Source organism: Eleginops maclovinus, chromosome 16 (assembly GCF_036324505.1).
Source record: "Eleginops maclovinus isolate JMC-PN-2008 ecotype Puerto Natales chromosome 16, JC_Emac_rtc_rv5, whole genome shotgun sequence".
Classification (NCBI taxonomy): Eukaryota; Metazoa; Chordata; class Actinopteri; order Perciformes; family Eleginopidae; genus Eleginops; species Eleginops maclovinus.
The window spans coordinates 7,148,352-7,165,329 of record NC_086364.1 but is presented as its reverse complement, the minus strand read 5'-3'; the positions used below and the strand labels follow the sequence as shown (position 1 = coordinate 7,165,329).

The window sequence follows — 16,978 nt, the reverse complement described above, 5'->3', positions numbered from 1 at the left end:
CTGCAGTTATTGACCAGCTGTATTGATGACTTTGCTGGCTCTGGCTGCTCTGCATTGCAGATATGAAGCGTAGTTGGGAGTTTTATAAGGAAGATTAAAGTATATTTTCAAACCCAGCACATTGAGGAATCCAAAAAACAAATCAAGTCTATATTTTTTTCCCAGTACACATTCCCATTCCCATACCAACACATGTTTTTGTGTCTCCCTCATTAGTTTAAAAATAGACCTTTTATAATGTTAATATTTAAAATGACATAAAGGTGCATTTCTAAGGGTCCATTTAAAAGTGGATAAATACACATTTTGTGTTCTAGTGCAGTGGTTCCTAACCTGGGGTTTGGGACCCACAGTAGGGGCTACACCTGGGGTCTGCTAAACATTTTTCTCACTCCTCTAATATATACGCAGATAAAACAACTGAGTTGTTAAAATAGTATTTAAATTAAAAGTAGCAGTACGATGATGTAAGAATACATCATTATATGAATAAATGTCCTTCAAATTCTTCCTGAAGTGAAAGTATATATAGTTATTAATACAGTGTAAAACTGAAGTATGAAGTAGCTTGAAAGACAAACACTTTAAGCTAAGTATTGTGAGTACCTTCATGGAAGAGTAAATGTACTTACAGTTAGGTTTTTCTATCTGAAGCCCTCTGACCTAACCGGAATTACCTGTTTATACATGAATGTGAAATGAATTGCACAGGCACAACATAAAGGGAGATTGAGTTTTATTTTCAAAAAATGTACTTCAAAATCGCTAAGGTCATTTATAAGGCATTCACAGCAATCCTTACTACATTTTTTTTTGGCTTTTGAACATTTTGAGTTTTTGATGCTTTCAGAGACAGTTTCCTAAAACATGATAACATCTAAGGCACAGCACTGCTCCCACAGAGAGAGAGAGAGAGTTACAAACAAAAAGACAACATATCAGACAAAAATGGCACTTGGAACAATAAGGTTGGTACTGGAAATAAAACAACAAACTGCTTTTAGTGTGAGAAAAACTTATGAAATATGGACTGTTTTTCTTCCAGAATCTGAAAACGGTATCAAACATTTAAAAATTCTTAAAAACAGTCACATAACTTCTGTGGCACCTTAATCAAGAGCGGAAATCTTTCTACACTTTAACTTAGAAACTGTACACCATCAGAGTATTTTACAAAATACTGATTTACATCGACTCACTCGTAATATGAAAAATACATCAAATGGCTCTTAATATTCAAAGCAATTGTGCGGTAAAGAAAATAAAATGTCTTTTTAACATTCAGGACTTTGAGACTGACATGCCAACATTTTGCATGAAGGCAACATTATTGTATGTGTGTGTTTAATAATAAATAATGTATACATTTTACAAAAAAGTAATTCTGAAAACTCTTTCCAAAAGAAATGTATTTAAAACCAAAGATTTTGTGTGAATTGAACGATGCAACATTAAACTAATGACTGTCGGAATAACTTAGGACATGTTTACTAAATAAAATAGTAACATGTTTCTACCTGGTCACTGTTTAACCGTTTGATTTTAGGACAGCAATAAGACCTGCTTTTTTTAATATTCACATCTGTGTGGAAAATATTTCCTAAGCCTATAAACCCCTCATGCTACATTTCAAAATAAGAGCCCGCTATATTTTCCCCAGAACCAAAGTACAGATTTAATTCAGAAATAGGGTTTTTCATAAATAAAGCATAGTATATTGTTGACGCGAAACCGTAAAGACCAATTTCAAAGTTGTGCACAGGTACTGAAGGTTAAGCAAAATGCTGTTTTTATTTTGTCCTTTTTGTTATTTTTTTGCGCTCTTGCCGTTATTCTCAGATATATTCTTTCCTCATAGTTTCCTTTGCAGGTGAACCAATTTTTGTGATTTTATACTTTTGACATAATAATATTGAAGGTTTCACAAAAAGGGACATTTCATCAGTCTTATTCTGAAATCAAAAGGTCAAAACATAACCAGATCTTACCAGTTGCTGTCATTTTAACCCTTAATCTAGTGGCAGTAAATGTCTGATATATTAGAACAGAAGATGGCTCTTTCAGGGATAAACCCACCAACACTGTGACATCTGCACCAGGCGTCCATTTCAAATAATAAGTTATACAGTGGGGAGAACAAGTATTTGATACACTGCCGATTTTGCAGGTTTTCCCACTTACAAAGCATGTAGAGGTCTGTCATTTGTATCATAGGTACCTTTCAACTGTGAGAGACGGAATCTAAAACAAAAATCCAGAAAATCACATTGTATGATTTTTAAATAATTAATTTGCATTTTATTGCATGACATAAGTATTTGATCACCTACCAACCAGTAAGAATTCCGGCTCTCACAGACCTGTTAGTTTTTCTTTAAGAAGCCCTCCTGTTCTCCACTCATTACCTGTATTAACTGCACCTGTTTGAACTCGTTACCTGTATAAAAAAAGACCTGTCCACACACACTCAATCAAACAGATTCCAACCTCTCCACAATGGCCAAGACCAGAGAGCTGTGTAAGGACATCAGGGATAAAATTGTAGACCTGCACAAGGCTGGGATGGGCTACAGGACAATAGGCAAGCAGCTCGGTGAGAAGGCAACAACTGTTGGCGCAATTATTAGAAAATGGAAGAAGTTGTAGATGACGGTCAATCTCCCTCAGTCTGGGGCTCCATGCAAGATCTCACCTCGTGGGACATCAATGATCATGAGGAAGGTGAGGGATCAGCCCAAAACTACACGGCAGGACCTGGTCAATGACCTGAAGAGAGCTGGGACCACAGTCTCAAAGAAAACCATTAGTAACACACTACGCCGTCATGGATGAAAATCCTGCAGCGCACGCAAGGTCCCCCTGCTCAAGCCAGCGCATGTCCTGGCCCGTCTGAAGTTTTCCAATGACTATCTGGATGATCCAGAGGAGGAATGGGAGAAGGTCATGTGGTCTGATGAGACAAAAATAGAGCTTTGTGGTCTAAACTCTACTCGCTGTGTTTGGAGGACGAACAAGGATGAGTACAACCCAAAGAACACCATCCCAACCGTGAAGCATGGAGGTGGACACATCATTCTTTGGGGATGCTTTTCTGCAAAGGGGACAGGACGACTGCACCGTATTGAGGGGAGGATAGATGGGGCCATGTATCGCGAGTTCTTGGACAACAACCTCCTTCCCTCAGTAAGAGCATTGAAGATGGGCTCGTGGCTGGGTCTTCCAGCATGACAACGACCCGAAACACACAGCCAGGGCAACTAAAGAGTGGTTCTGTAAGAAGCATCTCAAGGTCCTGGAGTGGCCTAGCTAATCTCCAGACCTGAACCCAATAGAAAATCTTTCGAGGGAGCTGAACGTCTGTATTGCCCAGTGACAGCCCCGAAACCTGAAGGATCTGGAGAAGTTCTGTATGGAGGAGTGGGCCAAAATCCCTGCTGCAGTGTGTGCAAACCTGGTCAAGAACTACAGGAAACGTCTGATCTCTGTAATTGCAAACAAAGGTTTCTGTACCAAATATTAAGTTCTGTTTTTCTGATGTATCAAATACTTATGTCATGCAATAAAATGCAAATTAATTACTTAAAAATCATACAATGTGATTTTCTGGATTTTTGTTTTAGATTCCGTCTCTTACAGTTGAAGAGTACCTATGATAAAACATACAGACCTCTACATGCTTTGTAAGTAGGAAAACCTGCAAAATCGGCAGTGTATCAAATACTTGTTCTCCCCACTGTATATAGTAGTCACTATCCTTTTTGTAACCATTATATGCTATATATAAAGTGCTGACTGTCACAGAACAACAATCATTCTCAGCTTCAACCTCAAGGGTAAAAACAAAAAAACCACTACTCTCCAGTTTTGGTCCCAGTTATATTCTTATGGCAACTACACACATTGAAATAATTTACCAAAAAATAGTAGATTTTATAGTATCAAACTAAAGATGGATTGCACCAGCGAGGATCAGGATTTGTTAATTGGTAACAAAAAGTAACATGTGTAAGGTGGGTTAAAAATAATGCTTGGACATTTTAAGGAGACTATTCGATCCTTTCTTGCTGCAAATAAAACAAATGCAAATAAGAAGACTGAAAGCAGGTGGGAACACTCTATCCAATGCAACTGAACTTAAAATTGAATCCAGTAATAACCAAAACTGTTTTAACCAACAGATTGAATTAGAGTTGAATTAACTTCCTACAGCCATTAAAAAAAATATTAGCCAAGTCTTTAAAATAATGCTATTAAACCTGTTGTTGTTTACATAAGCGTCTGATGCATCACTGCTCCTAAAAGCCTCACAGTGTAACCTTCATCCTAACTGGCGCAACCCTTTGAATATTTAACGTCCTGGCACGATGTCCATCACAGAGAAGCATGGAAATCTAAAAGGTGCATAAAATGTGTTGGTGGTCTCCTCCGCTCCCCCCGCACTGCACTCAAACTCAACACTCAGGGAAATATTTTGTGTAAATGTTGTTTAGTATGGAAGGAACCAAACATTTTAGAGGGTTTGTTTTTAACCCTATAACTTTTCAGAGTACTGCAATATGATATTCCTAACACAGGAATATTAATTGTGAAACAAATTTCTGCTTACATTTTTCAGTTTATGTAACTTATTTGTCTGTATAACTCATTTTATATGTACTTTTTTAACATTTTTCCATCCAATCATTTCATTATCACGGACTAAAAATAAACAATTGAGACCAAGTTATACACAGTGTTGTAACCAACAGAGACAGCCCAACAAATGTCCAATAAATACATTTTTTTTAATGGATGTAATGCTTTATCGCCGTGGTTGTAAAAAACGGTGAAGTTTGAATTCGAGCCGAAAAAGGAGAAACTTATCCAACAACACAAACCTGACCGACAAACTTTACCCTCAGTCCTGGAAAACACTTGAACGCCTTTAGAAACAAAGGCAGATGTATTTGTCCAAAAAACAATCAAATTGCAGAATATGAAATATGAATCACTAACTTGTAAAATGTTGTATGCCCTCTTCTGAATAAAAGACCAGACGAGGGTATAAAGAGGATTCAGACATGGCACAGACATTTGTTTTGTTTTGAAGGAAATGGTAATTTTGGGACAAAGTTCTGAAATAAAATAAATATGACGAATTTGTATTGGAAAGCTTTAAAGCTGTTATACAGTTTGTTAATTTTGTTCTCTTTTCTTCCAGTCAGAGGCGTGCTGTACGTCAACCAAAAAAAGTCTCTTTGTGCCCAATGACATTTCGAGACTGACACGAAAGTTATAATTCCAATGTTTGGCCACTACAAGAATTAGCTCAAGGCTAGGCGCTGTTCCAGGGGGCTCGGGACCTTCATGGACACAGAAAGTATGAATTGGTCTATAATGAGCAGCTGTTTTAGCGTTCAGCATCTGAACATGTAACACTTGCCTACCGTCACCCAGGGAAACGCTCACATCGGGAGGTATAGAGTTCTTCTGACACACCACTTCAACACACACTTATTCACACCCACACACTCACACACAGCATGATGTCCCAAGCAACAGTGAGAGCAGCAGACTGAATGAGGACTGAAGGAGATTCTTCCTCTCTTCTACCCGCCTCTGCCTCCAGAGTTTAATTAATCCACTTTCTTTCACTGTGACGTTGCACACACTTTTAAATAAATAAATATCAGACAGGATGTGTGTCTTCCTTCATGTGCTCCTCGTGTCCTCCCTCAGTCCGTATGTCTGCTACCTGATCCGCCCGTCCTCTCTGGGCGGGCTGAGCTCAGACTTTGGGTCGGGGCTGGTGGAGCTCCAGGCGGTGAGCCGGCAGCGCTGCATGACAGGACACACGCTGGGGCCCATGGAGCAGACGTCTGCGGCCGACCAGTGGCCCTCCAGCAGGCCGTCCAGCCAGCGACGCAGTGGCGCCCCCGTCAGGCCGGCGTTGGCCTCCGCCTCCTCCACAGCGCCCAGACTCACGGGCAGCCGCAGCACTGGGTTCAGGCCGTGGAAGCTCTGCTCCATGTAGGAGTTCCTGGGCGGGCCGCTGTGCAGCCGCAGGGCGTCCTCTGCATCCCAGGAGCAGGGGGGAGGAGAAGAGGGGAGAGAGAGAAGAATGGTGAAGAAGGTGAGCACACATTTTTAATCTTTCACAAGCTTTTTGACATTATGTTCACATTACCACTTCCTCTTTTGTTTTGTTTGTTTGTTTGGTAATGTTGTTATGTTGCTTTATCTGAGGTTTGGTAACGTAACGTATTTCACCATCAGAGTCTTTATGGGAGTCTAATGCAAGTGTCGAAAGACAGAGGGAGTCGTGCGTGTTAAAGTTCTGCAAAGGCTAAAATCTCAAAGTTCAAGATTCACCCTCTGTCTGAAGCCACAGACCAGTCTGCTCTGATAGGTTAGCTGGTCATTTCTGTCGTGATTGGTCAGCCGCTTAAAGATGTCCCGCCCCTTAGCCTATCACTTGTATTGGAGTGCTAGCCAGTGTGTTATGTAGTGATGTCATTATGTCAAGGAAGTAAAAAAAAAAAGGAGTCCAGAAGTGAACATGTTATATTTTAACACACAGGCACCTGAGGTCACAAACACACTCTGATCTGATCACGTCACACTCCCTTTTCACTTTATGACGGCAGCCAATAAAACATCAACATCTATTCATGTCCGAGGCTTTACTTACACACACACGCACGCACGCATGCACACACACGCACACACACACACACACACACACAAACACGTTGAAAGAAGGAAGCTAATTTGGGACAGAGGTGACCCCATGTGTGTGTGACTGGATACTGACACTACGCATATGTGTGTGTGTGGTGCTGACAGCTGTGACAGGAAGGGCCTCTGCTCTGTGTGTGTAATTTAAGTATTAGCTTTTGACTACAGTGACCCCTGTGCCGCTCTTGAATTCCCGTTCAACAGGTGTTTTCAAAGGGGTTCAGCAGGATTATAGCCAAGCATTGTGCCAAATTAGTTATATGTTACTGACTCAGAATAGTAGTAGTAGGTCACTCCACAAAAACGATGCTTACAGAAAACACAAGTTAGAGGACCCTGTAATAAGGATTTTCTTTACATCTGAAAATGTACTATACTGTACAGTGGTATACTGTAATTAGGGACGCACCAGTACAAATATTTACTTGACAAATATTTACAACAACCTAAAACATAGCAAGAAAGTACATGAATAATCAAACACTGCAGAAAAAATGGGAAAAAGTATGAATAAAATACATTTATTAGCGCTTATCCTTATTCATCGACAAGTTAATGCAACATGTTGACAAAAGATCTAATTTAACAAATAAACAAGTACATATGTACCTGATAAATTGAAGTCCCACGAATAAAGTCGGTCTACCTTTTATTTTCCAGTCTACTTGATCCCGAGACTGAAACTAAAATCCTGGATTTAAACTACTGATTTGGATGATCTATGATATTTCTATGATATGGATGAAGGTATTTAAAGACATTTATAATTCTATGTGAAATGTTCAGGTCCAGTTCCGTATGCTCCAAAATGTCCTACATGAATTACATAACATAATATCAGAAAGACCCTTGCAGAGCAAAAGGAAAAACTCCAAGAAACACTTAGAGCTAACTGGGAAATATGAGAGAAACCTCAGGAAGAGTAAAATTCTAATTCATGTGTTCAGGCAGTAACGGCTGAGCCCAGATTAAATGTTTGAATGCAGCAGCCCTGCAACACTTACCTTGCTGGAGGGGCTGCTGCCGGTGGAACTCGAGCGGGGCCACGATGAAGCTGGTCTGGCCCAGCAGGTTCCAGTGGTGCAGCACCCTGAGTGTCCACAGGCCGGGCCTCAGCGGGGGGGTGAGAGGCGGCCGGTAGTGCGTGACCTCGGCGGAGGCGTCCACCAGGATGTCGTAGGTAGCGGCGATGACGTTGGTGGGGTCGATCCACACCACGGTGGCCGTCAGGTTGCTCTGGCTGCGGCTCCAGCGCTGCACAGCCACCGGCTCGTCCTTGGGGCCCAGCAGACCCCCCCAGTTCCTGAAGAGACGCTCCTTAGGGTCCCAGTCCGCCCCAACCTGGAGAACAGGGAGAGAGTAATGGAAGCTTTAAGGTTCCTGAGAACAAGCTTTTTTTTTTTTTTGCAGTTTTAATAAACTGAACGGAGGCTGTGGCTCAGTGGGTTAGTGCACTGATCTTCGGATCATGGCAGCACTGGCTCCCCACCCCAACTGCAGTCAGCATGTCGTTGTGTCCCTGGGAAAGACACTTCAACCCAATTGCTCACAGTATTGAGTGTATGGAGGTCGCTTTGGATAAAAGCGTCTTAGTGACATGTAATGTTTCTCAGAACTTCTACAAACATAATGTCACCTACCGGTTAGAACAATTGTGTGTGTGTGTGTGTGTGTGTGTGTGTGTGTGTGTGTGTATGTGTATGTGTATGTGTATGTGTATGTGTATGTGTATGTGTATGTGTATGTGTGTGTGTGTGTGTGTGTGTGTGTGTGTGTGTGTGTGTGTGTGTGCGCTTCTGACCTGGACGTGTTGCAGCCTGTTGTTGGGGTGTGGGGGGCTGGCGGGGGTGAAGTGGTCTTTGGAGGTCACCCAGGTCTCCAGGCTCTCCAGCTGGGCGGAGGCGCGGTTGGTGGCCACGTGGCGCAGCAGGTAGCCTTGGAACTTGTCGGACAGGAAGTAGAGGTGCACTGACACGGGGTGGCTGGTGGCCATGAACCTGAGAGTAGAATACACACCGTACTGAGAACATGCTGCCATGAAGGGGACACATTTAAAAACAACGTCTTTGCAATGTGTCTTCTTTATCTTTGATAGACAAACATTAATATTTTCTTACTTTTAGTGACGTACTAAACTAGTGTTATTTTATTAAATATATTTTAAATGTTTCCATATGATTTACTGTACAATAATTTGTATGACATCTTTAAGACTCTTAACTGTCTTTTACGTTCTGTATTAAATGTCTATACATCTTTATGACTTTAATTACATTTTTGATGACTTACTATGACAATTTTTATGGCATGCTATACTTTATACTTTTACTGCGACACATTTTACTACGACTTTTCTTACATGACATTTTATGCCTTTTTTATCACATACCATACGCTACAATAGCATCTTTCTGATATCCTTTACCAGGGGTTTTGCAAATGTTGATGACTAAGGAGAGTGCACACACAAATGTGAATATGAAATGGACAGCAGATTGTTAAAATATAATGGATGAATTTTATATCATGTTCAAGGGCCACACAAAATGTCATTTTCCTTTGAGAAACAGAAGTTGTAGTCTTGTCATGTCTCTCTGGTCAGAATCCTTAATCAGTGTAAAACACAGGTTCAAAATAACTGTTGGATTCAGAAGCTCGGTAAATACCTGGAGCTTAGTTAGCAGTACGCCAAATCTTTCTTACATTACTTTTTAAACTGGAGAACAAACATCATAACAGCACCTGCAGCATGTGATCAGCTGTACAGAAACATGGAATGAGTCTGACTGGAGCAAAAGCATGAACAGACTGCTTGTTAAACTCCAACAGCTCAGCAGTGGGTTCCTAGTAAAGCTCCGTTGTGGATGTGGATGGAAGCATGTTTAAATATATCCACACATTAGTGTGTTCGTGTTCTCAGACTGAAATCACAAGTTGGGGGAACAGACAAGTCCTGTTTTACTCCTGCACCCTTGTCCCCCCTTCATACACACTTCCCATAATGCTGCCCCCACCCATCCCCACCCAAACTCCAACAACAACCACCTCCTTGTACCTACTGTGGGTCTCCACCCCTCCACACACAGACTCCGCTGGAAAAATCCAGTCTGTGCAGACACTGTAGCCTGGTTGTATCCCAGGACAAGCTGGCGTTATCTTTATATTTAATTTGGACACACACACACACACACACACACACACACACACACACACACACACACACACACACACACACACACACACACACACACACACACACACACACACACACACACACACACACACACACACACACACACACACACACACACACACACACACACACACACACACACACACACACACACACACACACACACACACACACACACACACACACACACACACTTAGTGAGTCGAGTGGAAAGACACATTTGATCTGCCCTTCTTCCTCACTCCCATCAGGCTGTGGTTCTGCCATTTCTCTCAGCCTAAATATACAGAGCCAGCTACTAGATTAGCCTGATACCCTTATGGAGGGAGAGGACATTGCATTTTATTTCTTTTTATGTCTTGAGTATTTTATGCTTCATTGTTGAAGGAGCCTGGGGCTTTTATTGCCTGTCTTTTTTATAGCCAAAAACTGCACTACACAACAACAGAGCCATTACATCATAAAATGTAACTTGAGGTCATAGAGGATTTAAATAGAAACAATTCAAACACATTTTCTTTGCCTTTAGTTCACATTGATGAAAAAAACCAATTCAGAAGTTATCCATTTTGCCACTTTTTGGTCTAAATACACAAAGTAAGAGCTTTCAAAATGAAGCTAGAAGGACCGACGGCTAACACTGATCACACAGCTTAGTATATTGGTAACCATCAAATAAACATATCTCATAAGAGGTTGTTTTTCTCACTTCACAATCTGCTAATGGATTTGACAGCTGGTTATCTTTTTAATGTGTGCTTAAATCACATCGCTGGCATCCACCCTTTTTTGTCTGCTTTGCTTTCAAATATCCAACAACTGCACCAGAATATACTTGGGACCGGACCAGAGACTCACTTTTGTCAATGTTTGGTTCTGACCAATGATTGATGGACAGTATGACAAACCAAACCAAACAATCCAAATCAAACAGGTAAACAACACTATTTCAACAAAACAGTCTTATCAGTCTCAGGGGACAACATGAGAAATTAAACTTCTGGTAACTGACAAGCAAGTAATGCTGCATTCACTAAACCTTAAGGATTTATTTATCCTATCTGATTACATAGCACAATTGCACAATGACAATCAACACATGGATTTAACAGCAGTTCATCTGTGCTAAAATCCAATAAGTTACATAACTAAATCCATTTGTTTCTACACAAACAAACTGCATCAGAACTTGAACGTGGACCAAAAACCCACTTTCAGGCTGTTTTGTGCATCACAGTGTGTTGGACAACATTTTAACCAACCCAAACAATCCGAAACAACAGGAGTGTTGGTTTGAATTCAATCAAACAGGTTCAGCACAAAATCTAAATGTTTCCAATCTACATTTTCATTCATAGTTCGGGATCAGGGGACCTTAAAGGAAATCTATTTGCAACAGATGCTGCATTCACTGAACCTCGGGTGTTTGTGTGTCTTTTCCAATCCCAAAACTATAATAGTAAGTTAAACCTGTACTTACTTTTTTACTCTTAACAAAGTATTTTACACTGTGGTATGACTACTTTTACCATAGTTAATATCCAATTACTTTGTACACCACTGAATGTATTAGGAGAACTGTATATAATATGACTAATACATACATATTTCTCACTAAACACAAATCAAAGTAGGTTAAGTTTTTACTTGTTGAGTTCCACAACATATCCCACTCACAAAAACCCACATCTGGATGCTTACCTGCAGCTGTTGTCGTTGGGGTGTCCCTGCAGCGAGCTGGCGGCACGGGACAGTCCCATACGAGCGAAGGCGTGATAGTGGCTGAGCGTGGAGTCTGATAGACTGGCGGGGCCGTCTGTCTCATGCTCATAGATGTTTTCCCAGTAGGCCTGGAGGCCCACAGTTCCCGGGGGGTGGGATCCAAACAGGTAGGAGTCCAGCTGGTTGATGATTTCCTGGCTCACGCTGGCCTCAAACTTCCTGGCGAAAAAGGTGGGTCTCGCCGCTTGCTGTAGTCAAAACATGAAAAAAAGAGGGATGGTTGGAGTAAGACCATTGTTTTTCTATATGTCTCAGTAAAGTCATAATTGAATCTTTTAAATATTTTTAAATATAATACAATTAAAATACACACTGAAAATACTTATATAAAAATAGAGATGTTAAGGTAAAAACGTGCACATTATAATAATGCAGTAATAGAATACAAAACATTTAAAACATTGATAATACAAATAAAACATGTATATAAATAGAGTATACTATGCCATTCATCATGGATCCATTGTTCTATGAAAATGATTGACACTATTTTTTTATGTTGCCCCAAGAAAAGGTAGATGAAGATAAAGAAATAAAATAGTTTATTGTATTGTTTATTTCTTTTCTCCTTAGATCTGGAGAATGGGAAGTTAGTCCAGAAGTGGCTGTATTTACACCCTACACCTTAAAAAAAGAGGGCTTGAGGTTGGGTGTAGGGGCCGGACTGAAAACACACACACTTCATCATGTAGCTGTTTCTCGAGGAGGTAGGGCGTGCTATATGCTGTCATGACCTCACCCAACCAGCTCCTGGTGGCCCCGGCAGCAGCGGCGGACCAGGAAACCCCAACATAATGAGAGCCATGCAGACTGCAGCGAGCGGCAGATTTATTTGAGAGGTTATTCTGGGGCTGTTACCTAACAATCTGTGTCCTTACACAGCTAAAGACAACAGAGGAAACCACTAGTTACAGGCTTTTTAGTTTTCCTTCATCAGAACATCAGATGGAAACTATAGAAAAGAGCCTTTACCGTATGTATACATGAGTCAAGCAGCTGCTCGCCTGTAGGAGCAGCTTTATTTAGTACAGAGTACAAAGGTTTCAGACTTGTGAACATGGCACAGAAAACCCAAATATATCTACTATAATATGATATAGAAAATAAAAGTCGTAAGTCTCCTTATTTGAGAGGCTGAAAACAGCATTTTGATATCAAATCAAAAGATGTTTGTTTCTGTCAACCAATTACTTTACCAATCATTGCAGCTTTAACTTTTTGGATATAAGACTTTAATATATATTTTTAATTAAAGGTTTCAATATCCATTAAAGGCTCATAATATTAAGATACCTGATATATTGTGTAAAGGGGCGTATGGACTTACAGCCCAAATAAAAAGAGAAAAATGGGCAAGTAAAGGATGAATTTCATCACTTCCCAGAGTCCAAAGTGACTTCTCCTCCTTGTTTTGTTTATCCTGAAATGCAGAACTCCATGTCTTTTTAAAAAGATATTTAACAGGGAAAAGCCACACATTCTCACATTAAAAGATGCTTAAAGTTGGTTAATCCATTATATCAGTTCTTATCTATCAAATTATTATTTCACTTTCCAATTAATTACTCAAAAACTAATTATTTAAACTGCATCTATGCCAGTCCAAATTGTCCTTAATTGATCATCTTAACCTAATATAAATTGGTGTAATATTGTCACAATTAGTGCATGAATTGTTTGATCTTTTAACCACCAAATGTTTTATAAGTCCAAGTGGACATTTGTGCCAGATTTGAGGAAACTCCTCTGAGGAAGTAACCTAAAACTCACTGATTTGGTTAAATGATGGAGGGAAAAAAGGAGTGTGTATAGTATTGTACATGTGTGATCCTGACGATCACATTCAGGACTCAGCCTTTCTAGCAAGCAAACCCCACATTATAATAATGATAACTTTTAAAACCTCAGCGGCAACTCTACTCTAGAGCTACAAAGCTCCAAAAATACAGAGAGTCCAGCTGTTTCCAGGATCAGCTCCTCTTACAGAAACCATCCAAAGCTCAACCACAGAGGCTGCTCAGGTCTGTCGTTACAGGGAGCCAAGGGCCGCCCGCTCTGAGTAAAAGCGGCACTGCTAATTCGTGAATACAGAACTATTCTTGGTCACGGAGGCCCTGAGAAGGGATGGCGGGCATGATGACTTGCTCTGTAGCAAGGCTGCAACATTATTACATTAAAACAAAAAAATCCAAAGAATGAGCACCAGGGAAAGCTTGGAGACTAACAAGAAGTTCAATCTACATACACCACATTTAAATATCTTGGTAAAAAAATGTCAAATTAAACACTAGCATTGGAAGAACCATTGAGAGTCGGCTAGTTTTTAAAATGATCAAACCAAAAAACTGAGCCTGATGTTGCCAGCATCGACGCCCCTAAGTCACAGGAGGTAGAGTCGAGCTCAACAGAGTCTTCTTTCCTTGCTGATCGGCCGTTGGGGTCAACATGTCTTTGAGCAGATTAATAAACCCCACATTGCTCCCATGGCCAACAGTGTGTGTGAGTGTGTGAGAATGTTAGTCTCCCTGAGCAGGTGGCCCCTTGCAGCCTCTGCCTCTGTTCAATATGAATGTGTGTGAACGGCCGAATGAATGCTGACTCTCGTTGTAATGCAGTCCATTTACCAGAAGGATATAAAAGACTGCTTGACTCTTTCATTATGTATATCAGTGGTTTGTTAGAACTGGGGAATTGAGGCTATAGCACCGGATGTCTTTTGCAAAGCCTCGTATCTAAACATTTTTCAATCATAAATAAATTATAATACTATGTTAACAATAATTTAAAAAATAATCCCGGATCTATTCATCTGTCATTCCGATCATACTTTAAAGCCCTTGAAAATAATGATATCTTTGCTCAAAGTACTTCTGAGTCTCTGCGTGTCATTCAAGCTCGTTCTGTGTGTGTGTGGCACGAGCGCATTTTGTGTGAGCGAGCAACCGAACGAGAGCCGGGGATTGTTGTTGTTAGCATCTGGTGCTAGCTAGGAGCTAACAGATATAAGGAGCTGTTTCTAGAACAAGGTGGAGGAGAGTCCTCTCCTGTCGGACTGAGAGGGTCTGATAACTACAGCTCAGGTGAGGTAAAGGACTCTCTGAGGGTTTAGAAAGTAAACTTTAATCTAAGTTATCTCAGCGGCTCTCAAACAATTTGTAGTATTTCCAAGGCACACCTTTATAGGGTCATTATAGTCAGAGAATAAATGAAAAACAGGTATGAAATAATTAAAATTCATGCAATATGTCAGTAAAACAAAAATACAATTTAAAAAAGGGAGTTGTTTGTAAAATACGCACAAAGAAAAAGAAAATCTGTATACAGTTCTGTTTCATATGGGTGTTGAGAGATGTATCCATAGATCTAGGCTGTTAATTCTGCCCCTCAAAGTGCACCAGATTGATGCATTTAACTTCAACAGTTAAAAAAAAATCTTCCCGGGGGAGCATGCCCCCAGACCATTCTAGAGAATGTTAGGTCCACCCCCCACTTAAAACATGTTGACCTGGAAAGGATACCAAATACATTTGTACACTTTTAATATAGTAACCTATGTGCATATGCTTCTGTTTGGGTGGTCATGCCACAATTGTGCGCGTGCATGCATGCGCGAGCCATGCACTCCGGTACTTATAAAAATAGCACTACACCCCTGGACACTACACTGATTAGTTTGTGTATTTGTGTGTGCTCACTGAATTAAATCTAGAAAGCTCAAGATTTCACGCTATTTGCATACTGGCAGATGAACAGAATATCCTTACTATTAAGTTATACACATTTTATACCTCAAAATACAGACTTAAACTATAGGCCTATCTGTATCATGATTCATGAACTAAAATACAATGTATTTTAGTTCCACAAGCCTTATTATGTAGCTTACAGTGACAATGCTAAATGAATGCTGCTAAGTAAGAATGGACCACTTTACGCCTCAAACACACTCTATACACATAGAAGAGGGACATCTGGCCATCATTAAGGCTATAGTGATATTTCTTTGCCCAGTTTAAAGCTTAGCACTATGTTCCAAGCACCTACGGAAAAAATACTTATGGGCTGGGCTAAGCCCCCAATGTTTCAAAGTCCTAACTATACCCCTGAACAAAACAATTTCCCAAAGTTAGTACCTAGAAACTACATCTATAAGTCTATACAAAATGAGCTAAAAAAAACCTCACCTGGAAGCGCGGCAGGTCGGAGGACTTGAAGTCGTTGGGCGAGCAGCCGCACCAGTCCACGATGTGTTTGTACTGACATTTACATCCCAGCTTGCGGTTCCAGTTGGTGAGCCTCAGGTTGTTGTCCACCATCGTCTCACAGTGGGCGCTGTTCTCCAGCACCGTGTGGAAAAATGACTGCCGGTACAGAAAGACACACACGTTAGTTCTCTTGCACCTCAAGCGATTCATCTAATGCACTCTCTCTGATTGATGCATAATGATTTTCATTTGTCAGATATTTGTTTTAAGAATAACATATTGTATATGCATTGTATATGATTGCATCTGTGTGTGCGTGTATGTGTGTTTTACCTCAGCAGGCAGCAGTGTGTAGGCGTAGAAGCGCTTCATGCTGCTGACCAGCTCGTCCCTGGAATTCACCACGTAGTCCACGAAAGGCCGGTTCAGCAGGAACCAATCAGAGCCTCCGTCCACCGCAATGCCCTCTGGGATGTTACGGTCCCCGAGACGCCACATGTGCGTGTCACACTCGAGGAAGAGACGGTCCAGACCCTGCTTACGGATGAATCTGAGAAGAGTGTCCAGTGTTTAGATGATTACTCAAACTGACATGCAGACAGATGCAGTTTGCTACACGTTTTAAGATGCTTAACCTGTTTAAGCTTGCAGACCGTAATCGCCTTTCATGTGGGCCATTTTTTCTTAATAATATAATATAAAACTGTTCATTTAATATATAGAAGGTGTGTTAATAGTAAAATCCAATTACAAAAAAAAGAGCAGATAAAAGAAGAAGAAGCGGAACAGAAGCGGAACACATTTAAAAAATAATAATAACACAACTACCTCCCTGACAAAATAAGATCCCCATCAAAAAAAAGAAAAGAAATCACACAAAGGTAGAGGAACTGTGATCAAGATGAATCGCTCACTCTTTCTCTTACCGTGCGTTGTCTCTGCCGTGAGATTTGATGAAGTTCATGTTGCGGTACTTGGACAGGAATGCCACCAGCTGCTTATTGGTCCTGAGGGGAGACATCAGTGGTCAATCATCCACTCAAGTCAAACATTTCCTTAAAGAAATGTCCTGATATGACAC

At 40.6% G+C, this 16,978-nt stretch overlaps 1 protein-coding gene across 1 annotated transcript in view; it reads right to left on the bottom strand.

Annotated features, from left to right (window-relative positions):
* Nucleotides 1–3,647: 3,647 nt before the first annotated feature.
* The window catches only part of LOC134878778 (xylosyltransferase 1-like), a 33,856-nt gene continuing 20,525 nt past the window's right edge, over nucleotides 3,648–16,978 (bottom strand). The window contains exons 5-11 of the mRNA XM_063904992.1: nucleotides 16,824–16,904; nucleotides 16,231–16,447; nucleotides 15,877–16,053; nucleotides 11,612–11,880; nucleotides 8,519–8,714; nucleotides 7,722–8,058; nucleotides 3,648–6,053 (exon numbers count right to left, since the gene is read on the bottom strand). Coding sequence (XP_063761062.1) covers nucleotides 5,731–6,053; nucleotides 7,722–8,058; nucleotides 8,519–8,714; nucleotides 11,612–11,880; nucleotides 15,877–16,053; nucleotides 16,231–16,447; nucleotides 16,824–16,904 — 1,600 coding nt within the window. The 3' untranslated portion in view covers nucleotides 3,648–5,730. The remainder of the gene's footprint in view (nucleotides 6,054–7,721; nucleotides 8,059–8,518; nucleotides 8,715–11,611; nucleotides 11,881–15,876; nucleotides 16,054–16,230; nucleotides 16,448–16,823; nucleotides 16,905–16,978) is intronic.